The sequence below is a fragment of the Falco punctatus genome (assembly GCF_963210335.1).
Source record: "Falco punctatus genome assembly, chromosome: 8".
NCBI classification, from domain to species: Eukaryota; Metazoa; Chordata; class Aves; order Falconiformes; family Falconidae; genus Falco; species Falco punctatus.
This window is the reverse complement of record NC_137588.1, coordinates 4,962,962-4,978,985: the sequence shown is the minus strand read 5'-3', so window position 1 is coordinate 4,978,985 and position 16,024 is coordinate 4,962,962. Positions and strand designations below refer to the sequence as shown.

General features: G+C 38.2%; 1 protein-coding gene across 1 annotated transcript in view; it reads right to left on the bottom strand.

The window, feature by feature from the left end:
- Positions 1-16,024, bottom strand: part of COL5A2 (collagen type V alpha 2 chain) — a 113,058-nt gene that overhangs the window by 24,899 nt on the left and 72,135 nt on the right. Inside the window, exons 12-25 of the mRNA XM_080398778.1 lie at positions 15,355-15,408; positions 12,912-12,965; positions 12,117-12,170; positions 10,860-10,904; positions 9,566-9,619; positions 8,649-8,693; positions 5,556-5,609; positions 3,819-3,917; positions 3,327-3,371; positions 3,122-3,220; positions 2,630-2,683; positions 1,422-1,529; positions 875-928; positions 81-179 (exon numbers count right to left, since the gene is read on the bottom strand). Of these exons, the coding sequence (XP_080254904.1) occupies positions 81-179; positions 875-928; positions 1,422-1,529; positions 2,630-2,683; positions 3,122-3,220; positions 3,327-3,371; positions 3,819-3,917; positions 5,556-5,609; positions 8,649-8,693; positions 9,566-9,619; positions 10,860-10,904; positions 12,117-12,170; positions 12,912-12,965; positions 15,355-15,408 (918 nt within the window). The remainder of the gene's footprint in view (positions 1-80; positions 180-874; positions 929-1,421; positions 1,530-2,629; positions 2,684-3,121; positions 3,221-3,326; positions 3,372-3,818; positions 3,918-5,555; positions 5,610-8,648; positions 8,694-9,565; positions 9,620-10,859; positions 10,905-12,116; positions 12,171-12,911; positions 12,966-15,354; positions 15,409-16,024) is intronic.

Genomic DNA, 16,024 nt, shown 5'->3' with positions numbered 1-16,024 from the left:
CTTAATTCTGCAAAGTTCATTGTTGCCTTTTGAAAATGAAAAACACCATGGTTTATAGTATACTGCTATTAGTTCCTTACCCTAGCACCTGGGAGGCCAGGTTCACCGGGTCGCCCAGGATCTCCCTGACCTCCTTTAGGACCAGAAGAACCTGCTGGACCACGCTCTCCTTGGGCACCCTAGAAAGATACCAATGGGCTACTAGTTAACCGGTAGAACAGCAGCAGTAAAGATAAGGTTAAATAAAACATCCTTCTATTAAGGGCTTATTTTTACAGAGTTTCAAATCATTAATACTACTATTATTAATAATAATATTTTCCCAAAATTATTATTTAAAAGTTGTCTCTTCCATAAAGCGAATTTATATGGGAATTTTAGAACCCCCGTATTTTTACCAAGAAGTTAGGAATTTACAGAAACACTACACATACATATGTGAGTCATTTCCCTGGAAGTGTAGTAGCAGTTAGGAAAGTCTAAGACAGATAAGCCCATCTGTTCAAGGGACAAGCCTAGAATAACTATACTACACACAAAGAAAAGGTGATTTTTCAAATAGTTATCTACTATTTGAGCAACAGAACAGATTAATGTCTCATCCATTCACACTTCAGCGCAAGGTAGCATTAAGCAAGCAAAGCTGATCATCACAGGAACTAAAAGTGACTTTTCCCCAACCAATTTTAGTCTCAAAAAATTCAGCCCCCTTTTTGGCATTTGTCAATTCCTTTTGATCCTACTTCCAGTGATTCTGAGGATCTACCTATCTGCCCAGAAGTTGACATTTTTAACGGAACACTTTCTATGTATCTGTATGTATGGAAATTTAACAGATGATGCAGCAAAAGACAGACACCTTAATTTCATTTACCTTTGGTCCAGGCAAGCCATCCGAACCTGGAAAACCACGGTTACCAGGAGCACCCTAGGAAAAGTCATAGGTACGAGATTATTATCTTAATTTTTATGTAACTTATTGAAAATCAAGTCCTAATTTATGCTTTAGGGGTTCAGTTTATTTCCTTGCCACTTTCTTACTTCAATACTTCAAACTTGGGGGGGGGGGGGGGGGGGTTACCACTTGGAGTAGTAAAAATAGCAGTGTTTCATTCCTGCATGCTGAACAGTTCCTTCTATGGGAACAGCCTCACTGAAAGCGAGGTAACCATTTGTACATGTACAAAAAATCCACAATATGATCATCATATCTCCATGATTTCTCATGTGCACTGAATCCACAAATGGAAATATTCAATGTAAAAAATAATGCACAGTATTAACTACTATTATGAAAACAAAGTTTGACTACACCCTCAATGAAACGGTAAGAAATATAAAGAAAATTCATGGTTAGTTCAAGAGGTTTTTCAGCTTAGCAGTGCATCTGTCAAGGCATATTATTCCTTTGGATGGCTTACCCTCTCTCCAACTGGACCTGGTGGACCTACTGATCCTGGATCACCTCGAGGACCTCTTTTCCCTTCTTCACCTATAGGGCCAATGGGACCCTGGGGACCTTGTGGGCCCTAGTGAAAGTAAAATGTTTTTTTAAAATATTACAAACATCGTTAAGCTCACCATTTCTCAGGTATATTGAAACAGACTGTCTTCTAAACATCGTAAATATTTTTCCAAATAAAGAAGAAAAAAAAAGCTAGGTTTTGAATCAGTTAAAAAAATACAGCTTTTCAGCACCAGCTTTTCTCTTGTACAATATTTGTAGGCTAATATATCAGTAAGAATTGCACTATGAATAAACTGTAATTCTGCAGTCTGGGTGTACAGTGCTTCTTATAATCACCTTTGTGCTCAGACACAACAATTTCTGTTTATTATTATCAATTATCCAAGCTGCAAAGGATTCAAAATTCATTGAGATTCTATTAGAAATTCTCAAAGGAGAAGACAGTCAGTGAGGGGTAAGGAAACTTACTTCATCTGTATTTGTCAGTTATAACCTGACCATTTAACTACTGCCAAAGGAAAACTAAAGATTCGTTGACAAGTCAGACTGACTCCAGCTCTGCAGAATCACTTTTCTTCCAAAATTCACATGCTTACATCATGGAATAAGCCATGTTCTCAAATAATTGTTCACAAATATTAGCTGTGGGCTAAACAGCTATTCATACCATAGATGTATAAATATGTATAATATTTTAATGTATAAGTACAATATAATCAATATATACATAATTGCATAAGTATAAAATGTATTAAATGTAAGCTCAAACCAAAAAGGACTTTTGAATTATGATGAGCACACACACCTGTGTGCTCTTAAATGTCCAGAATCACATGAATCCATTTCATATGAGATGAGGAAATCAAAATACACTCATTCCATGTGCTACAGAAACCTCGCTAGATGAACTAATTGATTTTTCTGTCCTTGAGTCCTGCAAGGCCTATACTGGGTAGGTCATTTACAACATGAAAGGATGTCGTCCTTCGCCATTCCTTGTAAGTACTGTCCAGCCAGGTTCACTGTGGTTTGTCTTCCACAATAATTACTCCCATGATCTCTGAGCACCAGAAGTGTCTTGAAAACTGTAAGAATCTATTCAACGTACTCATACAAGCCTTTGTGAATCCTTTTCATCTTACAAAGCTTATGGACACTTACAGGTTCACCTTTGGGTCCTGCTTCTCCCTTGAAACCTGGGACACCAGGGTCTCCCTGAAGACAAACACAAGAATAACATCCATAAAGTTAAAACTCTGCGTAAATCATTTGGCTATTTTGTATTATGCTATGAAACAGAAAAATATTTCCTAATTTAGTAACTTCTTGTAGGCAATATAATAGGATGCTTATAATTGTTTGTTTTCCCCCTTAGTGTGCTGTTTATTATGATGTTATGAAGACAAAAACTTAAATGAGACCATTTCAGGATAAAATTGTTACTGATTGTCCGAAGTTTATATAGACATTCTTCTTTCTTAGACCTTTAAGAAAGCAAACCCAGGATTTTGGACACACAGAAGATTCACAAGATCCACATCTCAGCATACTCACTAGCAGGCTACTATTTAAAGGAACCCCACTGCCAGTCAGTTTTAGTTTCATAAAGTGACACATTTGCAAAACATTACAAAGAGAGAAAGACACGGTTACCGGCTGGCCTCGAATGCCAGGTGGGCCAGTACTGCCCTGTGGTCCTGGGGAACCGGGGGGACCTGATAGACCCAGGGGACCTTCAGTGCCTGGAGAACCCTACAATCAGAAAAAACAGCAAGCACAGTAAGGAAACATAAATTTATTTTGTTTCTTTATTCTTATTACTTACACAATTTCTTCAGCAGGTGATACGATTACTTACAGTAGGGCCCTTCGCACCTGGGGAACCATCCGTCCCTTCGGTACCCTAAAGATAATGTACCAATCATTAACATTAATGTTCATGAGGAGCGTATTGATAACAAAAGCAGAAGATTGTTATTTTATCCACTTTACAAGACCAGACAATAAAGGCTATTAAATAAACACAGCAGCATATGGCTTACATGTGCAAATAACAAAGCACACAAGTTAATGTGATTTTCAGTCTTTAAGATCTTGTATTTATACTTGGTTTAAAGTACTTCTAGGATTGAGATTGTATCAAGCTTTGTAACTTCCAGTTTCCCAAGCTGTTTTAATTAAATAACAAAAAATTATTTTCAACAAAATAAGCGCAAAACAAATGAATGAGACCTTTCCTTTCCTGGGAAAAAAGTACTTTGAGTAAAATATCCAGTGGAGCATTAAAATCCCCTATAAAGAGGCACCATGCACAAGCTGAGCAGGGAGGAACTCAAGTTAACATACTTACAGGAAGACCTTGTGATCCAGCTGGGCCCTGTGGACCTGTTTCACCTCTTTGTCCTTGAGGACCTTCAGGACCACGAGGACCTGTTGGACCTGCTTCACCCTAAGATTTCACATGAGAAAACAACTGGAGATTATTTTGCTCAAAAAAGCAATTCTACAAACTAAGGAGGAATACTGAGTTTATAAAACAATCCAGATTTTGAAATCGTTTATTTTCCTTAAAATATATTATTGCTTACTTAATTCTGCTTCTACTACTTCCATGTGAATGTAAACTTTAAAAGGACCAACAGATTTTTTTTCTCAATGTATACAAGGACAAGAAAACTTCCCACAGAGAAGCAGCACTATAGCCAGTGGCTCAAATCAGATCAAACATTTCAGATAGACACCTCTCTCTAAAATGCCTGTATGGATCTGTAATTTGAAAACTATTTTTCGTTTCATTAACAGCCAAGGCCTAAGACTGAGAAATGATAACACATCTGGGTGGGGTTTTTTTGCATGGTACAGATTAGCTTACTGTTGCAGCACTATATTGAATATAAAATCCCTGTACAATTGGACTGGATGCTCCAATGAAAAAATTCCTCCTAGCATCTCCTTTGAATTTTATCTTTATATAGGAAAACTGCCTTTTGGAACTGATGGCTGTGAATACAACATCTTCGTAACTGAAGTCCACATCTTCATTGCATAGTCTGCTTAGCTTTTCTGAGTTCAAAACATCTATTCCAATTTTACATCATCTGATGATCAAACTTGAAGGTAGCTCCTCCTTTTCAAAAGCTTTCATTGATTCAGCATGTGACAGCTTCTCCAAACATTTGTTTAGGTATTAAGTCATGCTTAGCCACACCAAAACATTTTATAACATGGACTAAAAGTTCTATCATTTAATTGTATTCATCATGTTAATACTCTTAGTAAGACTTGTTTCCAAAAGACTGCTTCGTGAATGTTGCCAGCTTCACAACACCAAACATCTGCTGAACTTGGCTACCTGACTAATTGAGAGTTTCTTCTTATATAATTTTTTCCTATCACGTTTTAGGAGTGTAAAGGAACAAAGAGGAACAACTGGGTGGAGGGCAAGTATAAGAATTAAAAGCAAGCTGTACAAGTTGTCTTGCCGGTCTTTGTGGATGTATTCTCAAGGCTGAGGTGAGGGAAAATGGAGCACTTCCTTAAAAAACGAGAGGAAAGTCCCACGGTGACAGCACTGTGCCAGTGTAAGGTTTCCATTTCAGCCCAATCACACAGAGCCACAAAACGTGACATCTTAGTTTACTCTATCGTGATGAGCTGTGGCACATCTCAGCTGGGGTTCAGGTGTCTTCCTTACCACTCTAGGTCATCTCAAATGTGTTCTCAGCCAAAACTAGACATTTCAGCACTAGGAGGTACTGCTTCCATACTATCTTATGCTAGTCTTTACAACTTGTAATAATGCATCTTGTTATTCCTTGACTATACGGGACAAGATTTCTGAGGCACAGCTTCTAATCACCCCTTAGCTCAAGCAAGAGAGAAAGCAAAGTCTCCTAACTGTGGTGAACTGCAACTGCTTCATTTGGTTTCTGATTTCTGTCTTCTCTCTCAAGGTCTTGACTAAGACTGATTTCAGTGCAGCTCTTAGGGACCTGTGAACGTCAGTCTGATCAATGTGTAGTCCAGTACACTTTTTTAATTCCGTGCTGTTAGATATAATAAAAAATATTTAATTTTTTTTTTTTACCTTTACACCGGGAGCACCTGGAAAACCTGGAGAACCTGTTATGCCAAGTGGGCCCTATAAAAGACAGACAGACAATGTTGTTTAGATCACACAGATTAATATCCAGGTAAATATGGTTCTGGGATTAAATGTATTTGTTATAAAACTTTTGTTCCAAAATAACAATAAATATATTTTTTCTAAGTGATATACATACGTTTTACGGAATTGTGGTGCAGTATTTTAACCAAGTCTTTACTGACTTCAGCAAAGTTACAGCTCTTGATTCATCTGTTAATGCACAAATTGCAATGTACACAGCTGATAATTAATGTAGCAATTGTTTTTCAATTTTAGTTTTTAACAACATATCCTCTTTTTATATCTACACTACTGTGGTATGGTAATGAAAAGATCAGATATTTGTTAAGTCATCACAATTCGCTCTACAGAATGTAGCAAAGGAGAGTTTCAATTATTTAAAATCTGAAATAGTAATCCAGAAAAAAAAAAGATAAATACAAGCCACATCGTCACTGAAACAACTGGGCTGCTAAACATGATTTTTGAGGCATGACAAGTGAAAATATAATTAAAGACCATGCAACTACATGCCCTACTTCCTACTCTTCTGTCCCATAGAGTTTCCCAGCCAAAATCATTTGCAAGCACGAAAACATGGGGTTTGTATCAAATTTTCAAAGCTGTATAGACAAAGATGTAGAGCAGAGACAGTTTACTGCTTGGATCCTTGTTCAGAGATCAGCAGGTATTTCTGGAAAATGTAGAGGAAAGGCTGGGTTATGCCAGGGGTACATCTCCAGCTCCCAAAATGGGTATAGCTCTTCCCAAACAGCCTTGTACCTTGAGGTGGGTGATGCTGTATCTAAGAAGGGCTGACAGCTTGAGCAGACCAAAGTATTGATGTGACTAAACTATTTCTGGTTCTAGAGCAAAATTCTTGGTGCACTGCACTTCAGAGGCACACCTTATGTGGCTGTGAGGATCTGAAATTCCAGCAGGGATGCAAACAGCTGGGACTACATTACATGGCAGACTGTCCAAACCCAGGGAAAGTGAAGTTTGAGGGTATACACTTGAATATACCTGTATGGGATGATGCAAGTCTTTTGTTTTGTTAAATAAGACTTTCAGTTAAGGCCTTTATGGGTAAATTTGTAAATTGTTTCCTTAACACCTCCTGTGCTGAATAAGACATCCAACAGATCTTTCTACTGCATTATAAACCCTCTGGATGGCGGCACACAGTGGTTATAAATATTCACTACAACGTGGCTCCCAGATGATTCCTCTTTATCCTTTCTGATTTTCTGTCTTTTCATAAAATATGATGCATACTGTAAAAAATGTTCTACGCAATAAAGCTTTGCTGACAAACTTAATAAGAACAATATGTCCCACTAAGCATTAATTACAGACAACGTTTCTGCCATGACCTTGCACTGGATTTCTACAGAACTGAGGTAACAGCCTACTAAGTATATTTTTTGAAAAACCTATGTTCCATTTTATTGGATCACAAATACGTGTCAGCCAAATCTCTTGTTGCAGGAAGAAATCCAGCATTACGGTGTGCCACTGCACTGACCCAAAGAATAATGCATTTCATCGACACTTCCCCCAATGAGAAACACATGCATTAAGTACCAGCATCTCCCTTGTGACACTACATGGGATTTTACCAAAAATGGTAGCCAACCATTATCTGGTCTAACTGAAGCTGAGCTCATATTTTATGCCAAAGAAAAATTTCAACCCTTATGTAGAATTTCATAGCTCGGCACCCACCTTTTTTTAACTTCTTAATTTGTTCTCAATACTGAAAAATCTTCTCATTGATTGAAAGCTTCTTCTGACAAGTTACCCTTCTTTCATGAGATACTAAATAATTCAGCTTTGCAGCTTTTAAACACACTCATTTTTGAGCTTTATTACAGTTAATTATTTCTTAATGAAGTTTTTAATGAAACAGTCTGTTTATTAAGATGACACAGGTAAATGAATTTCTCTTAGGATTTATATCAGTATTAAATAAAAAGTACGCACAAAAATGAAATTTTAATTGCAGGCAGGTGTGTTTGGGGGGTGGGGGGGTTGGGATTTGTTTTTTTCTTTTTAAGTCTATCGGCACAAAGTAGTAAAGGTTAAAGTTAGCTACATCAACAGGCAGAAACTGTCCACCACATCCTGGAATTCATTCTTTCAAAAAAGGCAAATAAAAAAGAATACAACATTTTTCAAGTGGAAGCTGGCCTTGCACAGATAGCACAAAATAATCACAAGCTTTCATTTGCAAAAGCAACACATAATCAGCTGTATATATGTGAATAATTCTGCTGGCTTCCTAATACTCACACGAATTCACGCAAATGCATTTTGCAAATGCACTGTGAGATTGGATTGTAGGATTGAAACCATCACCCTTTGATACACCAACATCCACATTTTAAAAACCACCACAATCACCTTCAGCCCTATTGCAATCATGTGAGGACTTCCATAGTCACGCATGCCAGGCATTCCCAGTTTGGCAGACACTGACACATAGGCTTCTGGTTCTTCAGTTCAACGTGTCCACAATTAAATTGTCCATATTTAGGTCCATAATTAAAAGGTTATCTTTTACACATTTTGTAATGGATCAATTGCAGGTAGCAGGTTCTGCTATCAGTGAGTGACATTTCTTACTGAGAATGGGTACAATCTCACTTGCCAACTTTGTATGTGAAGGCAGATATAATAAGCAATTGTAAACTGTTTTATATGACAGTGCATATCTTTAAGGCATTTATCTCCCTACAATATGGACCTCACTTCATAAAAGCAGCAAAGCATCACCCCTCCAGGGAAGATGCTACTGCCTCCTCCTCTGCAAATTAAAATCTTTAGATGAAGCCAACCACAGCGTATCATTTCTCAGAGGACAGCACTAAAGCTGAAATGAGTAGAAGTAGGATTCGCTTACAGATAATTCCAGGTGCACTTAACTGTTACCAGCAACTGCCAACAATATTTCGTGCTTCTTTTGGTAGTGTCAAAAGGCATGTAGGAAATACACGGTGAAAAAAATAGGTGATGAAGAAAGAATCTTACCATTGGCCCTGGCTTCCCAGGCATACCATGCTGGCCACGTCCACCCTAGACAGGAAAATAGCCAAGACAGAATATTTACAAAAAGTCTAATTAATTTTTTTTATTATTTATGTATTGTTTTATAGCATTTTTGATAACAGCCTTACATACTAAAGCAATCACAGACATGCTGGATTGCAGAGCCCTCCAAACACTGGCATGGAAAACTTCTGGAAGAAATTATGCTCCCCTTCAAGTTAATGGATTTTTTTCGGGTTTCAGGGAGGCCAGTATTTTGACAGTGTCATTGTAAGGAGCACATAATGTAAACGGAGCGCATAAAAGTCATGGGGAGAAATGCTAGAAAAAACAATACTTGACACTGGACGTAAAGCAACAGAAAGAAATGTCTACTCAAAAATGACCTCATGTCAAGACTAATCTCTCTTTTTGCTAAAAATCAAAATATTTTTTTAAGATGACAGCTTTATCACCTGGAATTAAATTATAAGACTTAAATTGAATGCGTAAACTTTAATTTTAAACCTTTTTCCAGAAAAAAATCAATACATATTATTTCTAGTTCAGTATATTTTGGTGAAAATACCCTCTCACAAGAAATTTTGCAGAAGCAAAGATTACATTTCTGTATCACAGAAAAAAGTGTTGTGAGGGTATTTGCTCTCGTGGGCAGCTCTGGTATGAGAAATTACCACACAGCTAGCATTTGCATTTTAAAACTGTTTTTCACTTTTGAAATTTATAGTAAAGGTCTCACACCACAAAACTTTGCTCAGTCCTAACTTTCTTAAGCTACAGCAGAACTCATCACGGAAGTGACTAGCGCGTCACATGAATAAATTAGTCAGGCTCAAGGATCTAAATTTAAGTAAAACAAGGGAAGAATTACAAGGAGAGAGAAGGAAGATCCTACTTACAGGGGCACCCTGTGGTCCAATTCGACCTCTTTCTCCTGGCATTCCTCTGGGTCCCTTAAGAAAGGACAAAAAGTGCACCATTCAGGAGCTCATCACAGCAGAATAACAGAAAGGGGAAAATATAGTTCACTTCATTTTTTTCCCCCGATAGTGAAGAGAGTATGTCACCTCCTCTTATTTTTATTTATTCCTTTGTCTTTGCTTCTTACTTTTTTTTTTTTTTTTAACATACTTGACTTTTCCTTTGCTTCAAATAAGTTTTGCACTGCGTCGCTCTTCAGCGGTCTGCTTAGTCTTCTTTATTTGCTTTTAATAAGAATGTGATGAGGTTCACTGAGACTACAGGCATGATAAGGACAGATGATGCGAACAACAGTTACAGAACCAAATTATTTTTTTCCCTCCTGCAGATGTAGCTTATCTTGTCCCATAGGAGGAAAGAAGCAGCAGCTTACATAAATCCCTGCAGCCTCACAGGCTTGCCTAGTGGAAATTTAATAGACTGTAATTTCTCTTTTCCTGTTCCAACAGTATTTCCAGGTTTTTAAACACATTAGAATAAATTCTATATGTGCTCACCAGGGTCAATAATGCAATCTCATTTAGTATGTGCCATTCACAAACTAGGTTCCACTGTAGGGATAAGTTACATTCTGCATGACACAAGATAGTGCTTCACTCGGAGATGTCATTATCTGATATCAGAAAGGTTCTTTGCTTCCAGAAGTGCTGCTGAGAGTTGATTTTTGGCGTGTTATGCTGATCACAAGTATTCAGATGGCCAAAACCACATTTGAATGAATACTACTCGGAGAACAATTTTCTCCATTTCACTTCTATGTCATGCATGCTTATCCTCACTATAACCTCCCAAATCTGCTGTCCGTGGTGTTCTTAGCTAGTGGCTTTCTGACCTAAATTATTCCATTTCTACCTCAGTAACCTAAACTTTTTCTCATATTAAAATCACTCCATATGAAGCATCAACATGTTTTAAAAAAAAAAAAAAAGTCATCTTACATTTACATGAGTAAGTCAACAGTCACATAACCTACATTCAGGTTTCTGTTGAGCCCTCTCATTTATTGTTATTATCTATGTCTCTGAACTGAGAAGAGTAACAGCTTAAGTGGACCAAATTTACTGTTAGAGTAATAGAAATCAAAGCCCTAATTAAGAGAAAGTTCAGCTTCATGACATCAAGTACAGATACCAAACCCCAAAAATTCCTATTGGCAATAACATTTACAGACGTAAAGCCACTTCTGTAATATCCCATGCACATGACACTCACTAGAGGACCCGTTGCACCCATGGCACCTGTTGGTCCGGATTCTCCCTAGAAATGGAAATGAAATGACAAAATTAGAGGAAACGGGTTAGTGGGAAATGAAGTCACATGTATCCTCTGTGCTTATGTTAGACCTAAGAGACAGATCTGCATGGTCACCTGTGTGCATCACACACGTCAGGGGCACTGCTCCCCAGGCAGGTGGGAAATGCCATATTTACATGTTCCCAGTGAAGCAGATTTAACTCCTACCTGTTCCTACCGCACTGCCCGCACCACCTATGGCACTGTCTCTACCAAGCCTGCCACTGTTGTTGCCTCCACAGAAAGGAGTAGGCAATCTCAAGAAAGAAGTCTTTTTTCTTACACCAACTCTCCTTAACAACCCATTTCACATCTAAATTTAGATTTTGGAAGATTCACTTCATTTACTACGTTTATAACCTAAAGGAATAGTTCTGTTCCACCTATGGTTACCACCAAAAATTTTTTAGCATCAGCGCTGATCACTGTGGAAAAGCCAAAAAAAGTGTGTTCTATGCTCCTTTAAAATAACTTTTAATCCCTGTTGTAAGGATTGATTCCAGCTGGCTATCCTGTGTTATCACTGCCTTGACTGAAGTTGTAAGGGTGGTGCCATTACCAGTGAGGGTCAAAAATTCTAAGAGAAGGAAATTGTTAGGTGAAAACTAGTCAGCTTGATAAAATACTTGCTCTGTCCTTTCCAATACCAGTTTCTTTTAAGCCAACCTCTAGTTTGGTAACCCACAAGAGAGGAGTCAGGTTTTAGTTATGAATTTATTTTATTTTAATATGTTAAAAGAAAGTCAGGAAACTGGTTTTCTTCTCGCAGCTTGGTCACATCAAGCCAACAAGAACCACAGACTGCCCGAGTGGAAAACTCCAAGACGTGCATGAGCTCTCTGTTAACAGATTTGTTGCCCTGGGTATTCTGTAGGTGTCACAGACAGGCTGCAGTCAGTTCACCCCGTGCTACCAGAACCGAGCCCCAGCTGAAACTGTGGCTGGTGCTGTTGAACTCTCTTACTGTCTAAAGCCCAGACACGTCACTGTGTGGCAGTTTTTACGTGCATCAAATGCACAGTAAAGATGGACAATCCCATGTAGCCTCCCCACCCCACACAACCCATGCTGACAGGAGAGGGTACAAAGCCACGTTCAAAAGATCTACCAGCTTCCATTGTTTTGGCATTACAGGACACAAGCTGAAGCATTTAGTTCTTTGGGCTGTGAAAATACCTTTGCTCCAGCTGCTCCAATTTCACCTTTTGGACCGTCAAGTCCTTTCAATCCCTGTAAGTTATAAAAACATGGAGAAATTACATTTATATACATACACGCAGAGAGCATTCCAACTACTATTGTTAAAATACCTCAATACTAAAGTGTTAAGGATGGATCTGAGGTGGCAACAGTAAGAAAGGAAAAAATAAAGAAAAAAAAAAACCACAGATGGAATAAAATTTTTAAACATTTCCTAAATGGAAACCATTTGTACAAGGTACATTTCCTTGGATTTGGTTTCCTTTTTAAAACAAGAATGTTTGAAAAAAAAATATCCTAAAACAACAAGGAGGAGGCTCTGAGCCACAGGAAACCTATTTATTCCTCCCCAAAGTAAAATTCTGGCCAGAAAACTTGGTAATTTGTGATCACTCCATGTCGCAAACATATCCACCTCTCAAGCTCCCCACCCTAATGCAAGACTTGCCAAAAAGCAAGAGAACTGTCAGGTTTGTGCCTCCTGAAGCTTGGCAGGGCTCATGCAAGCTCCTTCCAGATTCCCAGAACATTTGAAAATAGAGTGAAGAAAGCACTAGAGAATATTTTACAGAGGTCAGCTTAAAGGGGAACAGAGCGCATTTTCTGCAAAGCCCTCCTCTCACATGCCAGTAATTGTGCTACAATTGGCAGGTCTACTGTGTAGTCAAATTGACCATAAAAGAAAAAAAATAATAAATAAAATTCAGTATCTTTACACTGAAACTGCCTGGAAACATCGTCTATAAGGAGAGGGGAAACCTTGTCTCTTACCCTGTGACCCTTGAGACCCGGGAGACCAGGAGCACCAGGAAAGCCTCGAGGCCCCTAAGTAGGAAGAAAGCAAAACCCATTACATTTTGATTTCTGCAGCTAAACCTAGCAATAACGCTGCTAACAGGGAAGAGGGTAGCAGCATTAATACCAACACTCCTAGCCCTCCCTCCCCTTGGTGACATAATACAGCGAGGCATAGCCTTTGAGCGCCTCACGGATGATATAGCCTAACAAGCTATAAAGGATTCATTTTTTTGAGTCTTTGAGACTAAGACAGTCTCAGCATTATGCACATTTTCACTGACATGAAAAACTTTACCATTTACATCCGTGTACATTCAAACCTCAAATGTTAATAGAAGTAATAAAATAAAACCAGTGCTAGAACAAGAGTTGAGGCTTAATATGGAGAAACCTTAATTAAACAGAGATCAAAACTCAGAGGTATGACTTAAAATAAAATAGAAAGTGAGATCGAACTGCACACTGTACATGTTCTTTCAAAGCATGTCAGTCAAGCAGCACGATAAATAACTGCTACTAAAGCGCATTTAGCAATTAAACCACAGCTGCCTTGCACTGTTTCCTACCAAATTTCCCAATTTCTCTCAGGAAAGACTAAGTAACGGAAGGGAACCTCATGTCAGAATACGGGTCACATGAATTTATAATAGAAATCGCATTAACACCTTCTCAGATAACAATTCAGCAAACTGCTTCAGCATATCATTTCCTCCTTGATGGTATCTCTGAATCACAGTTCTCAAAAAGGTTACACTTCATACATTTTAGAATAGCAAAAAATCACAAAGCTATATTATAGAAAATGAAGCATCATGAAGCAACACTGATATTCAGAAGAGCAAAAAAGAGCATCTGAGATCTCAGCATTAGAGAACTTCAGACACAGACAAGCTGCTCCCTTATTAGCATCAAGGAATGTGCGAAAGGTCTTTGTCTTCCCACAGCCAACTATACGCATAATGTTTGATCATGAAGTTCAGTGGGAAATTACTCCACAGTGTGCAGACACCTAAAGGGAAAATGACTTTATAAAGGTATGAAATTTCTGGAATTAATTGATTAGAGTTCTTGAAATTATTTATACTCCGTGAGTTTCTCAGTGAAGAACGAGCTCTGTTGTCATACGAGGTCTTGCATGTAAATTATGCTTGTTAAGCCTGAATGTAGCCCATAAAAAGCATTTATTTGGCCCACACTCCGTGGTATATGTATAGCAGCTTACAGAACTCGGGCAATTGAATGATGAAGCGCACACATGGGACAAGTCACATGGCAAGGAGGCAAATCATGCACAAGGGGAAAGAACCATTGGGTGTCTCTAGCACTCTGTGAGCCTTGCCATTGATTAAGAGATGGCAACTGTCATGATAAACTATCAGGGACTTCAGTGCTATTCTCTAGAGTGCTCTGCAATTGCAACAAACTCTTAAAGATTATTTTTTTTTGTGTCGGTGTGCAGTTGCAGTACATCTTTCCTTCATTAGAAAGCCTCCTAAAAGATGTTTTTATCAAGCAAAACAGCTTGATCTGAACAGAACAATACTCCACAGAGTACACCTGCCTCAAACAGCTTAGAAAGCATTGTCTTTGATCCATCAAACTTAGGAGGAAAGCTTAGGAAACAACAATTCCTTGTTAAAAACTCAGATCTCTCTCCAAGAGATCGTAGCTCCAGATGCTAACAAAATTGCCAGGTAAGAACTGGACACTTTAAAAGAAAAAGAGGCAGCTCAAGAGGTGATGTGAGTCAGGTGGCTTCAACTCTGGGGTTTATCTGTCCCCTTTTCAGCCACACTACAGCTCCTTTCCAGGTACAGAAACTTGACTAATGAAGGCAGAACTCTTAACAGGGGCCAAAATGGTTTTCTTTTATTTCTAGAGTGACCAATGGCAATTATCCTCTGGAATACAAGTACATATTATTTGGAAACCCTTTAATTACATTTGCATATTGAAAAAATAAATAAAACCAAATTAAATATGTCTATGATAAAACTGCCTTTCTCCTTGCCCTCGGACTGCTTGTTATAAAGGTAAACACTGAACATAAAACCGAGGTAAAGGTAAACAGTGCCACTCCAATCTGACATCATTTTAACGACCTCTGAGCACTTCCTGCACATGGCTCTGAGTGACCATGTGAAATACTGGGAAATGGAGTGTAATTGGTGTGTGCTATCATCTGTTTGGTGCATATTTCATCTATAGAACAGCTGAAACATACACATGCAAAATGCCTCTCAGGATTAACTCAAGGACCTGTCTGGTTCTGAGCTATCACTCATCTGGATCACGAGAGTAAGCTAACACAAGTACTTCTGAAATTGAATGGGAGAGCTTTGCACTCATTATTAGAAGAGAGAGTGATGGCATGAGTATGATTATTTTGCTAAAATGTAAATTATCTTTCTCTTACTGGAGATCCTGGAAATCCAGGCTCACCGGATTGTCCTGGTCTACCAGGTTCACCCTAAGAAAAGAAAAAAAAAAAAAAAAAGAAAAAAAAAAAAAAAAAAAAGAACACATGAAAATAGCAAATATGAAAATTAACTACTCTTATCACTCTTCCATTCAAACATATGCAGACATTCACACCAGTATTATATATTTTTTCTTTACCATAATGATTTGAGTGATATAAATCCACTGCACATGACCAGCAACGTGCATTAGACACACTATCTTAAAAAAAAGGGTTTTAACAATGAATTGTGAGAACTCCAAACTGCATCTCAGCATCACAAGATGGCACTGCAATGTAGTTTGCCTGTGAATTAACGAGGCAACCTTTAGACATCCTCACACAGAGTCAAATTGCTTTACTTTTCCATAGGAAAAGCAACCTAAAACTGTATAATTTCATTCCAGGTTAGCGACTGTTTTTTGTGTGATGCAATAGGAAAGAAAATATGGTAGAACCAAATGAGCATGTTTCAAGGATTACTCTAAGTCCTCCAGAGTCACAACCAAACATCCCTGCAGGCCACAGGAATATGAAAGGTTTCAGGAGAGTATTTTCTGGACAGAGAGGAGGTAAAGTGCTTCCTTCACGAGTGCAATCAAATAAAATCCACACATACATTGGA